Genomic DNA, 18,658 nt, shown 5'->3' with positions numbered 1-18,658 from the left:
AGGCTGCAGAGATCATGTCATTGCACTCCAGCCTGGGTGACAGAGTGAGACTCTGTCTCAAAATAAATAAATAAATAAATATTAAAAAAGTAAAATAAAGGAACACTCTGTATGATTTCACTGATATAAAATGTGCAGATGAGCCAAACCTGTAGAGACAAATTAGATTAGTGCTTGCCGAGGCTGAAGGAAGGAACAATGGGAAGTGATTGCTTGAGGGGTACAGGTTTCCTTTTGGAATTGGTAAAAATGTGTTAGAACTAGATAGAGGTGATGTTTCCACAATATTTTATTATGAAGGTACTAAACCACTAAATTGTACACTTTAAATAGTTAATGGTTAGTGTTATGTTATATGATTTTTCTTCCATTTGAAAAGAAAGACAGCGGGAAAGAAAAATAAACAGAACCCAGGCTTTTAAATTAGACAGACTGATCTTGAACAAGGCCTCAGTTTTGACATCTATTTTATGGAGTTGGTGTGAAATGAAAAGCATTCATTCAAAGAATGCTTATTTAGCACTTGGTGGTGTCAGGTGAGTGGTGAGAAACAAGCGTTGTTGGCTGTGCTCTCATCACTTAGGAATGCGTTTTGCAGTGTGTGGCAGGAGCCTGATACACTGGCTTCACCAGACAGGAATTTATTTGTTGCATATTACAAAAAGAGCTGGAGCAAAGTTCCAAGATGTTGCCATATTCCAGATTCCTCTCTTTTGCCTGAATGTGTGGCTTCTGTCCTCATGGTCATATAATGGCTGCTGTACCTTCAGGGAGGAGAGAAGAATACCTGCATTTCTGGCAGGAAGTAGAAGAAACTCACTAGAAGGAAGGATGAGATGTCCTGGGAAGCCAGACTTTCCTGACACTCTCCCAGTGACTTCTGTGTATACTTCATCAGCTGGAATAGGACTGCATGGCCACCCCAGCTGCAATGGATGTTGCAGGTTGAGTTTATAGCTGTGCATGTAGCCACCTGGAGCAAAACCAGGTCCTTCTAGTAAGAAAGAAGAGAAGGATGGCAGTGGGCAGCCTTTGCCATTGTCCCCATGACTCAGCCTGGTGAGGGAGACATGGATCAAGTGATTAGAAATTGATTGCCGGGCACAGCGGCTTACACCTGTAATCCCAGCACTTTGGAGGGCCGAGGCAGGTGGATCACCTGAGGTCAGGAGTTCGAGACCAGCCTGGCCAACAAGGTGAAACCCTGTCTCTACTAAAAATACAAAATTAGCCGGGTGTGGTTGTGGGCGCCTGTAATCCCAGCTACTCGGGAGGCTGAGGCAGGAGGATCGCTTGAACCCAGGAGGCTGAGGTTGCAGTGAGCCAAGATCGCACCATTGCACTCCAGCCTGGGCAACAAGAGCGAAACTCTGTCAAAAAAAATAATATTAATGATAATGAAAGAAAGAAAGAAACTCATGTAAAATGATGAGATAAGAGCAGTATGTGGGTCTGCCTGAGTGTCTAATCAGGAGGCTTCACCTGGCCTGGGCCTCTACGAGGGCTTTCTTGAGGAAATGATGTTTGAGCCAAGGCCTGAGCCTGACTGGTGGTTACTGGGCACAGACATGAGGGATCCTGCTGCAGGATGAGACCACAGGGGCTCATTATCCCTTGGGGGATTTTCATCCTATCCTAAGAGAAGCAAAAGCCTTGGAGAGTCTTAGGAGGCCAGGGGTGTGACCGTCTGCATTACGAAAAGATCACCTCTGCCACAGTGTGGGAGGTGAGCTGGAAAAGGACATGAGTAGTTCAGAGAGACTCGCTGTGAGCCTGGTGGTCTAGGCAAGAGACATGATCATTGGGACTGGATAGGATGTCATTGGATTCCCCAGAAGCAGGTGATTCCAGGCCAGATCTGTAGGACTGGGAACCGAGACAGGGAAGAGAAGAAAGCTGGTAAATGTTGCATCATCACTGTGGGCACTTGTGGAACACACGCCTCCAAGTCGCACAGGAGCTGGAGGATGCATCCACCAGTGCCCTGTCAGTCAGAGGTGGGGCTGCTTCAGAGCAAGCAGTTTTCATTCCCTTGCACTTCCAGCCTGCTGTGCTTAGGGACAATCAGTAGCTAGAGAAAGCCCCCAGACAAAGGGATACTGGGCCAGTGGGTGAAAGTGAGATTGGTGTGCCCAGAAAAGGTTGAGGCTAAGGAGTTACAGGCAGGTTCCGCTGCAAGGGCTGGAGAGGCACACACCCATGGCAGAGCTGTGTGGGTGGGGACACTGACCACACATGGAGATGAGCTGGACTGGGAATGAGGTGAGAGATGGAGAATCCAGGATGGCCCCCAGGTGTTTGACTTGAGCAATTGGAGGAAGGAAGAAAGGAAGATCAGTATTTTGGAGGAGAGGAGATAAAAAAATCACAAATGTAGTTTTAGACGTGTAGAGGTGAGACTTCAGAGTGGGGATGAGGGCTGGGGATAAACCTCCATATAGGCGGCAGGTGAGGCTGAGGTTGCACCAGGAGAGTGCAGGAGCGGGAAGGGAAGAGAACCCAGGAGCCAGCCTGGAGCACTCCCGGCCCTCATTTGTCAGGAGCAGCTGGAAGCAGAGGAACATGAGGGCTTGTGAGCAGCAGAGGCAGCAGCATGGATGCTGCAAATGTGCTTTAGCCCATGCACTCGGCCACTGCGCAAGGGACAGGGACAGAACAGACATCTCTCCCACAGTTTGAGCCTTTGCTTTCCCTCTACCTGACTGCACTTTCCCTCTGGCTCCGACTGCACTTGGGGAGCTAGACCATGGTCTTATGGCATTCATGGGGGCACCAAAGAGAGCCTTCTGATTTCTTGCTACGCCCAGAAACTGCGTCTGGGACAGCAGGAAGCAAGGCACCAACAAGGCCAGCCAGAGGTGCAGCCAAATTGTGGGTGTCCCCCACCTCCTGTCCCCAAGGACAATGCCTGAAATTCCAATGACAGAAGCCCTATGAGATAGGGCCTAGAATGCGGAGTCTCTGGTGGGGCCGATGGTGAACTTTCGTTTACACTGAGAAGGAAGGGATGGTTATTTTAACATAACATGTGTTTAAAATGTCCCGCTGTTCTCCAGTGGTTCCAGGATGAGGCCCAGCTCCTGACTTGGCCCCTGTCCACATCTCCACCCCAAACACTGCCAATCAGCTCAACTGTCAAACAAATTGCTTGCAATTTCCTGCCTGTCCATTTCTTTCCTGCCTCCAACCTTTGCACACGCAGACCGCTCTGCTACAATACCATTCTCCATCTTCTTCCCTCTGAAGCTACCCACCTTTTCAGACTCCTCTAGGAATGATGTCTGAATGCCCATAGCTCCCCTGGTCAAGCGAGTCACCCCGACTCCTGCAGGATACTGTTTCTCTCTCATCTCGCACCTCTGCACTGCACTGTAAAGGTGTGTTTCCTGGACTGTCCCTGCCCCAGCCTGAGGCAGCTACAGTGTCGCCTTCTTTCTTCCTCAGTGCTTGACACAGGGCTTGCCAGACTGAGTATTCAGTGTGTGTTTGTTGACTGACTTACTGAGTGAATGAGGGCAGATACATGACTGAGAGCAGGGAGAAAGGATAAAACAAAAGACAGTTGGCCCCAAGGAGAGAGTGGGAGATGAGGTGGAGCCTTGGAGGCAGGTGAGGCCCCCGCAGAGGACACAAATGCCACCAGCTGCCCAACTTGTCACAAATTAGCTGAGGCAAGCAACGTGGTCCTGGTCACCGGTGGAGGGATGCTTTCCAGGGTCTAACCTTGGGGGAGAGAGGCGAGTCCCTGTCTTCCCTGGCCCTCCCCTATGGAGTGGTGAGTCGGCTCTGCCTGCCCCACTCAGGCTCTGACTAGTGACCACGCCAGATGGGGTTCCTGCTCCCCTCTGGGCACCCAGCATTCCTGTTGGGCTCTCACGGTTCGAGGAAGAGACTCTCCCCGTGGCGGCAGAGGGTCTGCTGTGAGGCCACTCGCTGCTGGATCTGACTAAATGAGCAGGGCTGAATGCCAGGCAGAAAGCAAATAGAGTCAGCCGGAGTCGGTGCCACTCTTCCTTTCCGGGGCTCTTGGGCTAGAGGATTCTCCCCACTCCTCAATGTGCCCATTTTAAAGTGGGGAAAATAATCTGATCAACTTCATGACGCTGTTGTGGAGAATAAGTGAATGACTACCTGAAGAAGGCAGAAGCTCCTCTCATGGCCTCTCTGTCCCAGCCCTTCGGTGCAGCCAAGCTGACCTCTGCCATGAATGGCTGGGGTTCACTTAGGCCCTCAGCCCTGCCTGTGGGTGGTGCCTCTTCTGCGAACCTGTTGCCCAGTCACCTTACCAATGCCAAGTGCACATTCACATTACTCCGGGAAGTTGCACCCACGTCCATGTCTCAATTCCGGGTTGACCGATCTGAGCAGAATCGCTCATCTTTCTTCCCTAAGGCTCCCCATGCAGTGAACCAGCCCTTTCCGCCAGGTCCTGACCGTGCATCCAGGGCTGAGAAAGCTCACTGGGGATTCCTGCCTGACTTCTGCCTCACACTCACTGGGGGGACCTGGGCAAGCCCTGACCATACCCCTCTCTTCCAGACCTTACTCTGCTTAAGAAAAGGGCTCCCCTGGCTTTGCAAGAGCTGTGGTGTCTGGCCAGGCCCTGGCGGCTGAACCAAGGAGGGCCAGCGTGCAGGTGGGTGAAAGGGTGGCTCAGCTGGCCCCCCACCCATCACAAACAGCTGTCACTGGGATCTGTTTTGCATAGTGACCTTCTGCAGTGTGCATTTAGGAAAGGGGATCTGTTACTTTGAAAACATGGTTTTAAAGCTCCAAAGAGGCCCAAGTACTCTGCCTGCTGGGAAAGTCTTCAGGTCTGCCCCACTGAGGGGGTCAGAAGCCAGGGCCAAGGGCTCCATCTGGGAGTGTGGAGCGGGTGTGATGTCTGAGGAAAAATCCCCTAAAAGACTAAGAGGAGAAATGGCCAAGGCCTAGATCTGGTGTCCAGGGGGCCTCTCCCAGCACCGAGACTCTATCCTGACACCTGTGTGGTGGGAGGGGCTGCTGGGGCTCTCCGCTGAGGGTGCAGGGTTAATGGTTAAGCTCCCTGGGGTAGAGGTTAATGTTTGAATGCCAGACCAGTCACAGGAAACACCACTCAAGGAGCTGTCACCGAGCCCGCCACGCTTATCACAAATAAAAAATTAACTCTTCAGCTATTCCGGGTTAGGTGGCCAAGGTCTTACTGGCATTTTCTGGGAACGTTTCAGGGTCACTCTAATAGCTGCACGGCCTGCCCCACAGGGCTATTTATTACTTTGTTTACAGAGGCCAATACCCCCTCAGAGCTGGCAGGTGGAAGGGCCATGGCTCTCCCCAGGGGAAGAATGTTCCAGAAGGACAGTGTGGTGACAGGAAAGGTGCGGGCTTGACAGTCAGACAGACCTGGGCATGTGTCCTGCTGTGTCACACAGGTGCTCTGTGACCTTGAGCAAAACACTGGTCCTCTCTGAGCCTTAGTGACCTTGCCTTCAAGTGGGGTCATGCCGTCCCATTTTCCTTCTTGTCTCTACCTGCTGGTTGCCCACTCCACAGAGCATGGGTCCAGGAAAACAGGCTTTCTATTTTGTACCTTTTTTATTGAGGTGAAATTCACATAGCGTTAAATTAACTGTTTTAAAGTGAATAATTCAATGGCAGTTAGCACTTTCATAATGCTCTATGCAGCCACCAGCTCTGTCTCATTCCAAAATATCTTCATTACCCCAAAGTAAAATCTCTGTACCCATTAAGCCATCACTCCCCTCCTTCCCTCTCTGCAGCCACTGGCTATTACTAATCTACTTTCTGTCTCTGTGGATTTGCCAGTGCTGGACATTTCATATCAACGGAAGCATTTGCTATGTGACCTTTTGTGTCTGTCTGCTTTTGCCAAGAATAATGTTCTTGAGGTTCATCCACGGTGTAGTATGAATCAGTTCTTCACGCATGCTGGCTGTTAGTGCAGTTTTCTCTAACATTCCTAGCTCCTTTCTGGAGTCGCCTGGCCCCCGATGCCCTCTGGCAGCCACACCCTGGACCATCCTCCATGGCTGCCTACAGCTCACCTCTGCCCATTCTTCCCTTGGCACCACTGATCTTGGCTCATTTTTCCAAAATATGGTAGCTTATGTTTGTGTAACATTCTAGACAATTTAAATTTTTAGTTCTTAAAACAACTGTGCAATAAGCACTATTATTACTCCCATTTCATAGATGAGAAAACAGGCTCCAAGGGGCCCAGGATCGCACAGAGCCCAAACAGGACTCAGCTTTGCCGTCCAGTCTAATCAAACACAGCACAACTGAGCTGTGAATGACTGATAACCTTACCCTCCCGAGAGAAAGGTTTTCCATTAGAGAAAACAAACAAAGACAGAGATTGCTGCTGGCAATTAATCCTTAATTTGCTTGAAAGGTGGTGTGAAATGAAGAGCTTTAGGTCAGGTGAGGAAGAGTTCTTGGGTGGATGAGGAGGGTTCCGTGGAGGTGGCACACACTTTGTGCAGTCTCTGGAAGGGGAAGGACTTAGCTCCCAGTGCTCAGAAGCTAGCCTGGGGCTGGCCTCCTGGACATAGATGGGCCAGCCTGCTCCAGAGAAGTGGCTGCTTGGCCTCAGGGCTGGAAGGGTTCTTCATCTCATGTAGTGCAGACTTCATTCAGTGTCTGATGCTCTTCCATCTCCTAATTCCATGACTCTCTCTGCTTGAATACTTTCAGTGATGGGGACCTCATCACTCCCAAGATAGTTCATCCCATCAAACAGCTTATGATTCCTGGTTCCAAGACTCTTTAGCTGTTTCTCCTGCGATGTGTTTTTAAATACCCTTGTTGCCCTGGGATTTCAGCTCCTCTAGCCCCATCCTGACCACAGCTCCTGTGCGTCCAGCCATCACAAAGGAGAGCGACACCTTCTTGACTTAAGACTGTAGGTCAAGTCATTAGCAAAGTTGAGGAAACCTCACCAGGCTGCCCCTTGGATGGCCTGGGGATAGGGCCAGGGCTGAGCCAAGAGAGGCAAAGAGATACACGTTGCAACTGGGAAACAGGCCGCTGTGCAGGAGCTCGTCCTAAGCCACTGTGGGTTCTGGGGAGGAGAAAGGGATGAGTGGGGGTAAGCAGTGGAGGTGCCTGAGAGATGGATGTGGTGGTCCACGGGCAGAGGAAAGAGCAAACACCGGCAGAAGCAGAAGGTAGGAGAGGACAGACACAAGGGCAAGACAAAGAGGAGCTGTGGCTTCCCTGGTGACCCCATTAGCCGATGAAGTGAGCACCAGGGACATGGAGGGGTGTGAGTGGCCCAGTTCAGCATGGCCCCGGGGGCCGGGCTGTTCCTGGCCCCCTGCCACTGCAGCCTGACACATTGCTCCAGAAATAGTCCCAGGTTTTTATCAGGCCATCTGAGCTTATTTATAAATAGAGGACTGGAGGATAGAGGCTCCATGCCAGGTGAATGCAGGGCAAACTCCCAGGCACTGTCCTGCCCTCTGAGATGGCCCTTTCCCCTCTCTCAGTCCTCCCCCAACCCACCCAGACCTGCCTCTGGGGCCACCTCTCTATCCCCGTGGGCAGGACAGAGGAAGCTGACATTGCTGGGTCTGCTTCAGACCTGGCCCAGGGCCAGGGGCTCCACAAATATAAAGACCAGGAATCTTTATCTATAAACCCCTTTGGGCAAAAATAGAACTTTCTCCATTTTCTGACTTTAATTCTGATTGCATTCTCCTGGGATGGCAGACATTTCTGGATCTTCCCCTGCAATTTTCCCAGGTGGCTAGAGATTCACGTAGCACCACCATGTTCGGGGGGATCTCGCCTGCAGCTGATGATGGTGTTAGTCACAGGTGGTGACTGGCAGAGCCCTGTCTATCCTGGGCCACCGGCCCCTCCTGTGCTTTGCCGGGAGGCGTGGGCTCGGCAAGGCTGTGTGTGACCTGCCCATCTAGACCTGCCCCCACAGCCGTTTCTCCTCTGGGCCATCCCACCTCCTCAGGGCTGGCTGGGCAGCAGGGTATTTGCACCTCTTCTGGAACCTTCCATGTCCCAGCTCATCACTTCCCCTCCATCTCTCCCCAGTCTGTGGGAATTCTTGCTCTTTTTCTGTTTTCTCCCAAGTGCTTTGATTATCCTAGCATACCTCTTCATCCCCCAGAGGCCTTTGGAAACCTAAGCCAGGAAGTTTTCCTGCCTTTCTCTGCGACTTCAATCTGAGGAGGAAGGAGAGAGAAAAGGCAAACAAACAAACAAACAAACAAACAAACAAAAAAAACAAAAAAACCCCCACAAAAACAAAAACAAACAAAAAAAACCAGAGAAGAATAAAGAAGAGATTGATGGATCAGAAAGTATTTCAGAAAGTATTCCACTGCACCCACATATCATTTAATTCTCTCAAAAATCCTGGGAAATATTATTGTGCCCATTTTATAGATGAGGAAACTGAGGCTCACAGAGGTTAAGTGTCATACCCAAGGTAGGCTTGGGTCCAAAGCCCATTCTATCTCCACCATACCACCTCCCTCAACCTGGTATCCCATGCTGTCCTCCTGGGCCACGGGCACTGGGGCAGGCAACCCCTCCTCCCCAGGTGGTGGCATTGTCTTCTCTTGTTTCCCCACTTAAACTTCCCAGCCTTCCATCCCATCCCCTCCAGCCAGACAGTTGGTGGCGGAGGTGGCCATCAGAGACGACAGAGGCGTGGGAAGCCCTGCTCTTCACATGCTTTGGATCTGCCTGCCCACACAGCTAATGTATATTCCTTCTAGCCCTGGCTCTCCTGGGGCGGTGACCCCTCCCTCGTGGCTCAGTAAGTGTGGCCCTATTGGCAAAGCTCCCCCATCCCCTATCTCAATGAATGCCGCTTATCCCCAAGTCAGGCAGTGAGCTGTGCTGCTCTGGAACTAAAACTGCCCAGGATGACCCTAGTCCTGGGCTGTGTCCCTTCCCTGCCAGGGCTCCCTGGGAAGGCCAGAGCCAGGACAGGTATCCGAAGCTAAGCTAGGAGCGCTCTCCCCTGCCTCCCATTCCTGCTTGGCTTGGGGGACTGGGGAGTCCAGGAGTGGAGTCTGAGATGCTGCATTCAAAGCCTGGGGACCATGCAAGGCAGCCTCCACAAGCACCGAGGAGGCCACAGGGACTGCCCAGCTCCCCCAAGCCACATTCCCTCCAGCCTGGCTAGAGCCACGCACCTCCTGTACTATAATTTCCTTCATATGTTTTCCTTTCAATCAATGACTTTTAAAAAACTTAGCCTCATCCTAAACAATAGTAGCTATAAAATCACAGATGTGATATGCTAGTTTTATAATGTTTCTAATATACATTACATTTTCTTTAAAAAAGTGCAACTATGAAAAAATGTTCAACCATGTACCAGCCAAAAGCAAAGGCCACCAGTGAGTGGTGAGCTCATCGCACGCTGGGAAACCCTGAGTCTGTTCTGTGCCTTCTGTGCCCAGACGCTGGAGCCAGGGCTGGGAGAGAACAAGGCAGTGTCACTCGTGTTCAGGAAACGATCAACACTGTGGGGGGCTAGCAGCCAGGTCTGCTGCCACCGAGGCCAGCCTGGAGGAGGCAGCCTGTCCCAGGCTGGGGAGATGGGAAGGCTGAGTGGGATCCCAGCTCCATTATCACCAGCTCTGTCACCCACACTTGTCACTTCCCCCTCTTGGAACCTCAGCTTCCTCATCTCCACCGTGGGGCAGTGACCCTACTCACCCTTGAGCTGCTGTCAACCTCAGCTCCAGGATGTCTGATGTGCATCCAGCACAGGCCTGGCATGGCCTGTCCCCAGGCATCCCTGGGGGCCCTGCCTGATGTGACCCAAGTTAGGAAGCCTCTCAGACGTGCTGGCACCGTCCACATCTGTCTGGCCAACCAGCCAGGCATTGTCCAGCCTCATGGCCTGGAGCCTGCGGCTGGTACCCTGGCTGACCTGGCCAGTCCAGCCAGCACTGAATCTGTTTTTCCACAAGTGAGGCAAAAGGCTCCTGCCTTTTTCCATGCTCTGGAAATGCCCCAGCTGCTTCCAATGCAAGAGAGGCTGACCCGAGCTGGCAGGGGAGCTGCAACTTGAAACGAGGCATCCTGCTGCAACCCTGAGACGGCCGCATAGGGAAAGAGGGCCCTGGGTCAGCCTTGGCCTCCTGAGACTCCAGGTGCCAGGCTAGGTCAGCACGGAGACACATAGTGGGCTGTCCCGTAAAGGGTCCTCAGGACCAAGTCCCCATCCCACAGGCATCTGGGTAGGCCCAGGGTTACCCGGCAGGCCTGCTGAGTTCCCGAGACCCTGCTCAGGCCCAGCCAGCAGTGTCCACAGCTGGAATGTGGACAGGCAGCCTCGGGATAGTGGCGGAGCCCTCCCTGGGGAGTGCACAGCAGAGAGAAGCTCCGGCTCCTCCTCTTGCAGGTGAAGCTTCTGGAATATCCAAGGAGTTCCTCATCTCCCATATGCCTCCAAGGACACAGACCCCTGCCCCTTGGCCTCATAGATGCTTCCACTGTCCTGTGAAAGCCCCGCCCACACACTGCCTTCTGTGTCCCTCTACAATTCTACGACAGCCTTGCTCATGGTCGCAGCCTGCCCTTGTGGCTCCTGGGACTGCCCCGCCTCCAAAGCCCCCACAGGCGTCCTGATTTCAGGACTGGGTTCCTCTCTGGGCCCTCCCACTTCCCCTCTCCTGCTAGGGGCTGGGCCTCTCTTCAGGGAGAAACAGGCCACAGCTGCCGTGGCTTCCCCGCTCTAGGCCAGCATCCCCCCTAACCCAGGCCCTGGCCTGGCCCACCCTACCGTTCCCTACCCCTTCTGTCCCTCTCCAGTTCCCAGAGCCTGGCTTGAACAAGGAGGGCACTTGGCAGCTGGGGCCGGTGTCACCTGGAGACTGGTCAGGTGGGTGGAGGGCCAGGTGGAGACAGCTTTCATCCCCTCCATGTCCTGGCTGTGTGGCCTGGGAAGCCACTTCTGGCTCTGCTTGATTGCTGCGTTTATAAAGCGGGGGTAGAGCCAGGCACATCGGGAACTGGGGGCACCGCCATGGGATTACAGGAGCTCAAGTGTGGGACGCACAGGGCTCCTCCCCATCAGCACAGCACCAGAGCTGGCAGGCCCTGGATGCAGAATGTAGAAGTCAACTGGGTGTCAAGGTGAAAGCCCGTTTATGAGGGATGCCTGGTGGGGACTGGTGCGGGAGGCAGTGGTTCCAGCTGGCGTCCCTTCATTTGTTCATCTGCTGTGTTTGCTGAGCACCTGTGCTATGCCTGGCCCATCGTAGGCACAGGGGCGTGCTCTCCTGGGCTCTCTGCCTGGTGGTGGGGGAGGCATCTGTACCCAGGTACCAAGGTGAAGACACAGCTGGTAGTGACCCCCACTGGTGGGTCTGTGACTGCCTGTCTCACTCTCTGTGAATTGCTCCTGGGAGCCAGGGGTAGGGCTGAGCCTAGAAATGAGGAACCCTCAGCTGTGAGGAGCAGGGAGACTCAGAGTGGAAATTCTCAAAGCAAGCCCTGGAACCACTTCAGCGGCATCTTTGGGGAATTCTTAAAATGCAGATTCCTGGGTCTGGTCTCACAAGGAGGATCTGGGGCCTAGAGATCTGCATATCTCTGACAGGCACCCAGCTCATTCTGATGTAGGCTGGAGGGTCATACTTCTGCAATGGGACAGGTCACCAGGGAGATTTCACTTAGAGGGGATGAAGGGGTCAAGGACACTATGGATGCTTTGGGTCTGGTCAGATTGATGCCTGAAAACAGGTTCTTGCTCCTTAAATAAGCTGAGCATTTGCCATCTGGGTACTCCCGCAACGTCTGCACACTGCATCCATCGCCCAGTCCCCAGAGCTAAGAATTGCCATTCAGGGGACCCAGCCTAGTCCAACCTCCTGAATCCAGATGAAAAAGGAACAGGCCTGGGGAGGCCAGCGGGAAAGGGGTTGCCAGTCCCAGTGCCTGCTCTGGGCAGGCTTTTCAGTTGGGCTTCGAGCTCTTCCTCTGGATAGCCTCAGGAGGGAGGTGCTGGCCCTCCCACAAGAGATAAGCAAGTGAGCAGGGCAGCTGGCAAGGTGGGGGAGGCCTGGAGCCCGGGTCGGCCGACTTGAGTCCTGGCTCTTTCTTTTTGGGCTCTGCCCTGCACCATGTTCCCCAAACGGGAGGAGCGCTGACTGCGGCTCGCCTCATGGGTGTCCCTCAGCTCATTTCTAGCCCCTTCCAAGCCTGGCCCCAGCGATGACCTCTCAGAGGGCACGGGTTCCAGAAGTCTGTTGCAGGAAGCAGTTTCCCTGCGTGGCTGCCCTTGGATCAACTTTGGGAGAATTGGTGAGTTGTTATGTGAAATGATGTCTTAAAAGACAGTACAGTCACAGCTCACACACAAATATAAAATGAATACCTGCTGAACAGCTTGTTTAATTTGTGAGGGACTCAGTAAGATCTTATCACTGGTTCATAGCATTCAAAGTAACTGATATGGTTTGGCTATGTCCCCACTCAAATCTCATCTTGAATTGTAGCTCCCAGAATTCCCATGTGTCATGGGAGGGACCTGGTGGAAGGTAATAGAATTGTGGGGGCAGGTTTCTCCCATGCTGTTCTCGTGATAGTGAATAAGTCTCATGAGATCTGGTGGTTTCATAAACGGGAGTTTCCCTGCATGTGTCCTCCTGCCCACCGCCATGTAAGAAGCCCCTTTGCTCTTTCTTCGTCTTCCACCATGATTGTGAGACCTCTCAGCTATGTGAAACTGAGTCCGTTAAACCTCTTTCCTTTATAATTACCCAGTCTCAGGTATGTCTTTATCAGTAGCATGAAAACAGACTAATACAGTACCATACCTATAAGGCAGAATGATAACATGAATTTACAAATAGATGCAAAGCTGACTGAATACACAGGGAGGGAAGTGAAATTAATTGTATTTCAACTGGACAGTAATTATTGTGCCTATGGACGAGAATCATTTGCCTTGCTACCAATCATCTAGAACTTACAGAGTTGCAGTGTAGCTCGAAGACAATAAAAGACCTGACACCCCATTGAATCAGATAATCCAGAAGGCTGTGCTTAGACAATGCCTAGTTTTGCATTGAAAACACCTAGTAATTTCTTTTATTCATCTTAAAGTCTTTCAGTTTTCAGAAGTGGGCCACACATCTGGCTCTGAGCTTCCTAGCAGCCAAATCAAAGAGGAAACCAGCTTCAAATGTAGTGTCTATGTATACTAGTTGTTCACAATAAGTTCAGCTTCTCACTGCATTGAGACCTGGTTCTCCTTCCAGAGGGGCCTCATCAAGGGAACTCAAGTGATGTAGAAAGCAACATCCTCAATAATATTCTTGCAGCAAATACAGTGGTGACACTTGTGGAGCTGTGTCCATAGGCCAGGGCAGTGGCTCTGAGTGTGGTCCCAGGACAAACAGCATCAGCATCACTTGGGAACTTGTTAGAAATGCAGATACTCAGGCCCCACCCCAGACTTACTGAGCAATCTGTGTTTTAATAATCCCTCTGGGTGACTCTGATGCAAGCTGAAGTTTGAGAATCATGGGAAAAGGGTTCTCAACCCTGCAGTCAAACGTTAGAATTACCTGTAAGGCTTTCAAAGGACATGATGCCTGGGCCCACCCAAACCAATTCATGCAGGATCCCTGTGTGCCACGCCGGCTATGTCTATTTCTAAAGCTCCCCAGGTAGTCGTACCATGAAGCTAGAAGGGAGACCCATTGCCGCTTAGTTGTTTAATGCAAACTGATTGGCCAACAGATGTGCCATCTGCTCCAGAGAAATCCAGACCTTTACTTGCAAAGCTTATAGGAGAGGGCACCTTCCTTCTTTCCTTCCTCCCTCCCTTTCTTACTTCCTTCTATCTTCAATACTGAGCACTACCGTGTAGATGGCAGAGTCCAAGGGTGCATTAGACAGTATAGGTTCCTGATCCTGAGGAGTCAGCACCTAATGGGAACTTTGGAAGTAGTCTAGTGGGAATTCCAGGCAGGCAACGGTGTCGGTGATGTGGACAGGATGGTAGGGCAGCCCTCGGTCCATCCCCCATCCTTGTCTGATGCTGCTTTTCTTGGCAGGTTGTGAGGGGATGTGGGACAACATAAGCTGCTGGCCCTCTTCTGTGCCAGGCCGGATGGTGGAGGTGGAATGCCCGAGATTCCTCCGGATGCTCACCAGCAGAAATGGTAACCACTCGGCCCATGGGGCCTGGCGGACAGGCTGAGGGGTGTCCCTCTGGGTGGGGCCTCAGCTTAGAGGCAGGAGGCCAAGGAAGCTTCTCTGAGGACAAGTATGGGTACAATGATGGGGGAGATCACTGCAAAGGATTAGAAGCCTTGCTTGGGAATGTGGGGTGGACTCAAATTCTGAGGGTGTCAAGCAAGGGGGCAGGAGGCAGTGCACTGGGGAAGGCGGTAAGGGAGGCTGGGCCTGCTTCTGTCTTCCCAGGCCCTTCAGCTAGGAGCTCCCTTCCTTCCTTCCATGTTTCTGCCCCCTTAGCAACCAGGGGCCTTGTTCCAGTCCCCATGTCTGGAACCCCTCCTGGTAGTGGCAGGCTCCCTAATGGCCTGGCCTTCCAAAATACTTCCTTCCTCTGTCAGGCCCTGCTGAGAAACTGGCTCCCTGGGAGCCCCTGGCCTCCTGGGGCGAGGGGTTGTCTTACCAGAAGACAGCTGCGGATTTAAGAATTTTCCGAGTTGACTCACATTGATTAGAAGTCGACCATGCACTGGGCATTTTTATATGTACATATGGGCTCATTTAGTCATCATAAACTCCCTGCAGATCACAGGACTTTTTCCTTGATCCAGTAAAGAGTAATAATAACAGGGACTGAGAAAAGCTGTGCAGCTGCCCCTCTTTCCTGGTCCATGCAGGACGGCAAAGCTGCCAGATGAAGCCTGAACAAGAATAGGTGATTTAACACTAAAACCCACCAGCCTTTCAAAGTCAGGCAAGGCAAAGATGACCACGGTTCAGAGACTGTGGGAAGGGAGTGGAGATTCTTCTCACCATAATTCTGCTGTACATACGCACATGTGCGCACACACGCACATATTTGGGGAACATGCTGCTCCCTCGAAGCCTCACTCAACCCCCTACACTATGGGAACTGGGGGGAATGAGGTAGACAGGCTTGAAACCCGCTCCTCCAATTCCTGGCTTGGTAATGCCAGCTGCTATAACAGACAATGCCCCACATCTCAAAGCCTTCATGCAAATTTGTCCACAGAAAGTCCAAAACAGGCTGGGTGCGGTGGCTCACACCTGTAATCCCAGTACTTTGGGAGGCCGAGGTGGGCGGATCTCCTGAGGTCGGGAGTTCGAGACCAGCCTGGCCAACATGGTGAAACCCCATCTCTTCTAAAAGTACAAAAATTAGCTAGGCGTGGTGGTGCACACCTGTAATCCCAGCTACTCAGGAGGCCGAGGCACGAGAATCACTTGAACCTGGGAGGCTGAGGTTGCAGTTAGCTGAGATCGTGCCACTGCACCCCAGCCTGGGCGACAGAGTGAGACTCTGTCTCAAACAAACAAACAAACAAACAAACAAACAAAAAATGTCCAGAACAGGAAACAGGTATTCCTGATTAGCAGGCAGCTCTCCTCTACACGGTGACCCCAGCACCCCACACCTCACAACCGTGGCATCACGTAGTTTCCAGGCTGACTGGCGGAGAGGAATGAACTCGGAGGACCACACAGCAGAGGTTCATAAGGGGCTGGCCTGGGAAGGATCCCATTCTGCCCACATTCCCTCGGCTAGAACTCAGTCACATGGCAACATCTAACTGCAAGGGACCTGGGGAAATGTCTTTTAGCTGGGTGCCAGTCAGCCCCAGGATCCAAGTTGCTCACTGCTGGGGAGCCTCAATTTTCTTGACTGTAAAATGGGGAAAATAAATAAGACCTGTCCTGTAAGGCTGTGCTTGGAAATAAATTTTGTCCCTTCTCCCCTACTCCTCTCCCTTCTTTTCCTTTTTCTCCTTCCCACCTTCCCTCCCCTACCCCTGCCACACACACCCCCGCAAGCTTACCAACTTTACCTGCCAGCATGGCCCCTCCATGCTTGCCTCTGGGGTCCTGGGAGCTCAGGACACAGGAGATTAGTCCAGATGTGGCAGACCTAGAGCCCCAGGCTGGTCAGGTGCAAGGTCACGCCCAGACTCCACTTTCTGACTCCTGTGCAGTGCTCCTCCACAGCTGACCGGGTTTTTCTCCTGATGGAAAGGACTCGAAGCTCTTCTCCTTTGCAGCCGTCCCTTTTCAGCCTTCCCAGAGCCACAGCACCTCCGCCTCCCGCAGCACCGCCCCTTCTGCCCTGCAGAGGGGATAGGCGGAGCTGGTGCTCACGGCCACAAAGTGACCAGGTGCCAGTCCTGTCACATCCTTTCTCAATTAATTGCTTGAACCCCTCCCTGCCTCATTACGTAAAGGTCAGTGTCTCCCTCTTGAGGCTCCCCTACCCTTGGATTGCTCATGGTCCGCGGCAGGAAGCTGGACCAAGTCCACACAACGTGAGGATGGAAGCTGGGGTCCTGTGCCGACTCTGCTGCAGTTTCTCCTTGCCGCCACATGGTGTCGCTGTGGGACTGCAGGGCCACACCAAAGGCCTGCCTATTGGGCTCTGGGCTCCCTCCAGGGTGGTGGGGGCCACGTTGTTCATACCCAGCCTGGGGGTGGGTGGCCCAAGAGCACAGGTCAACAGCTGTCTGGCCTCAATTTATCATCAAGAACTCCCACCCACCCCTCCTTCATCCCCATAGATCTACTTCTGGGTCTGATTAGACCCCTGCCCCTTCATCTCCCGGCAGGAAGGCAGGCTTCCCTAGGTGGTGCTCCCAACCCTAACCCCAGGGGGAGCGCCCAGTGAGGATAAGGTGCTCTGGAAAATAACTTAATTCTCCTTCAGGGCACCTACTACATGGGTCCTGACAGGAGGGGTGGGGTCCATGTGACTGGAGAAACCGCAGGCCGCTTCTGCCCCCAGATGTTTCTGTTCATGCCAGGCCTAGAATGCTCCCTCTAGGGTGTATTCCTTTGATTCTGAAAAGGATGCTGGTCTTCCAGAGTTCCTTATTAAAAAACACAATTCCCCAGCGGCATCCCCTTGGCCCTCTTTCTCTTCCTACTTAGTGAGGATCTGGCCTTAAAGCGGTCATGCTTCCCAACCTGATTAGGGTCCCGGAGCCTTCTGAAAATCAGATGAAAGCTTTGGACTGGTCTTTCCCCAAACTGCATAAATATATATCTATATATTTATATATATGCACATAATATATATATTTATATTATATTTATAATATAAATATAAATATCTATTTATATGATATATATAATATAAATATCTACATCTATATATATATATATGCACAAACATCCTTTCAGGGGTCCCCTGAGGTGCACACTGGCCTGTGCCTGGTTAAGTTTCCCTTACCTATTAGGAATTCAGCCCTGGGGAAGTGGGGAGGCAGCTGCTTTGCAGCTCTACAGAGTGGAAGGCAGGGAGCCCTGCCTTGTTAGCAGCTCTGGGCACCTGGCCTGGGTCACATGCAGCATCTGACTTGGGAGTCCTGCTGTGTCAGTGAGGAGAGGGCCCCAAACGGGCAGGCCTGCTGCCCTGGGCGAGCCCACAGGGAGCCCAGCCTCTAGGCATGCGCTGTCTTATAACCTTCGATTCTGGCCTTGGGGGAATTTGTGTTCCCTTAACTCACTTTCCCATCCACCCAGCCTAAATTTGACCACCGTTGTTTCCCATCTGACAACCTAACTCTCTTGATTCAATTCCAGAAACCTCCCCACCCCTCGCCTAAATTCCAAGATTCCAAGCCCCTCCCACTTCTGCCTATTTTAGGCCAAAAAGAGAGGGGAGTGATGCCTCGGTGCCCGCTCTGTGCCTGGCACCAGCCTAGGCATTTTCCGTGTGCTCTCATGTTCCCTGCTCACTCTTGCAGTGTGGGTGATTATTCTGTGGCACAGAGAAATGATGCACCGAAGGTCACACAGAGACCAAGAGGCTGCACTGGGTTTCAGACTCAGATCTGGCTGCTTCTAAACCTGCGCTCCAGGCCTCCTGAGCCTCCACAGGGCAGGCATGCCCAGATCTCAGAGGACACGGTCTCCTGGTCCTAGACGCTGCCCCTGAGACTTCAGGAAGAGGGCCCGGTGGGTGGGTAGAACAGTGATAGCATACACTGTGGCTGGGCACGATAGCTCAATTCTGGGCCTTGGTGTTCTGGCCTGTAAAATGGGCAGCAGCACCTCCTTCAGTGGGGCACTGTGAGGATTAGACCCTAAACCCTGTTAGCCAGGGGCCCAGCCCCTGGAGACTGTGTAAAGAAGCATGCCACGCTCAGCTGGGGCTGTTAAGGCTCCAGTGAGAGCAAAGGGGTGGCAGGGCTCCTACCCACAGGACTCGGCCATCAGCATCCTGCCCCCTGCAACACTTACACCGGCCTGAGCTGGGGAGCCAGATCCCAGCCCTCCTTGGCAGCTCAGAGTACAGAATTCAGCAAGGTCATTCAGCCCGAGGAGGGAAACTCCTCACGGTGGCCTTCCAAGACTTCCTTCCTGGCTAGTGGCTCCCTTCCGCAGGCTGGGCTCCTGCTGTAAAAGCTCCAGTAGGGAAGTGCTCTCCTCTTCCCTATGAGAAGAGTTCAGGGCAGGCTCTTTATCCCCATTCAAT

General features: G+C 52.5%; 1 protein-coding gene and 1 long non-coding RNA gene across 2 annotated transcripts in view; one reads left to right on the top strand and one right to left on the bottom strand.

Annotated features, from left to right (window-relative positions):
• The window catches only part of SCTR (secretin receptor), an 83,876-nt gene that overhangs the window by 31,459 nt on the left and 33,759 nt on the right, over nucleotides 1-18,658 (top strand). The window contains exon 3 of the mRNA XM_515761.8: nucleotides 14,052-14,159. Within this exon, the coding sequence (XP_515761.3) occupies nucleotides 14,052-14,159 (108 nt within the window). The remainder of the gene's footprint in view (nucleotides 1-14,051; nucleotides 14,160-18,658) is intronic.
• On the bottom strand, nucleotides 5,559-16,548 carry LOC104005157 (uncharacterized). The gene is made up of 2 exons (XR_001716153.2): nucleotides 16,020-16,548; nucleotides 5,559-7,066 (listed from the first exon to the last, which is right to left on the bottom strand). It is a non-coding gene; the product is annotated as an uncharacterized LOC104005157 (long non-coding RNA).

Source organism: Pan troglodytes, chromosome 13, assembly GCF_028858775.2.
Source record: "Pan troglodytes isolate AG18354 chromosome 13, NHGRI_mPanTro3-v2.0_pri, whole genome shotgun sequence".
Lineage (NCBI taxonomy): Eukaryota > Metazoa > Chordata > Mammalia > Primates > Hominidae > Pan > Pan troglodytes.
The sequence above is the reverse complement of the archived record's forward strand: the minus strand, read 5'-3'. Positions and strand labels throughout refer to the sequence as shown.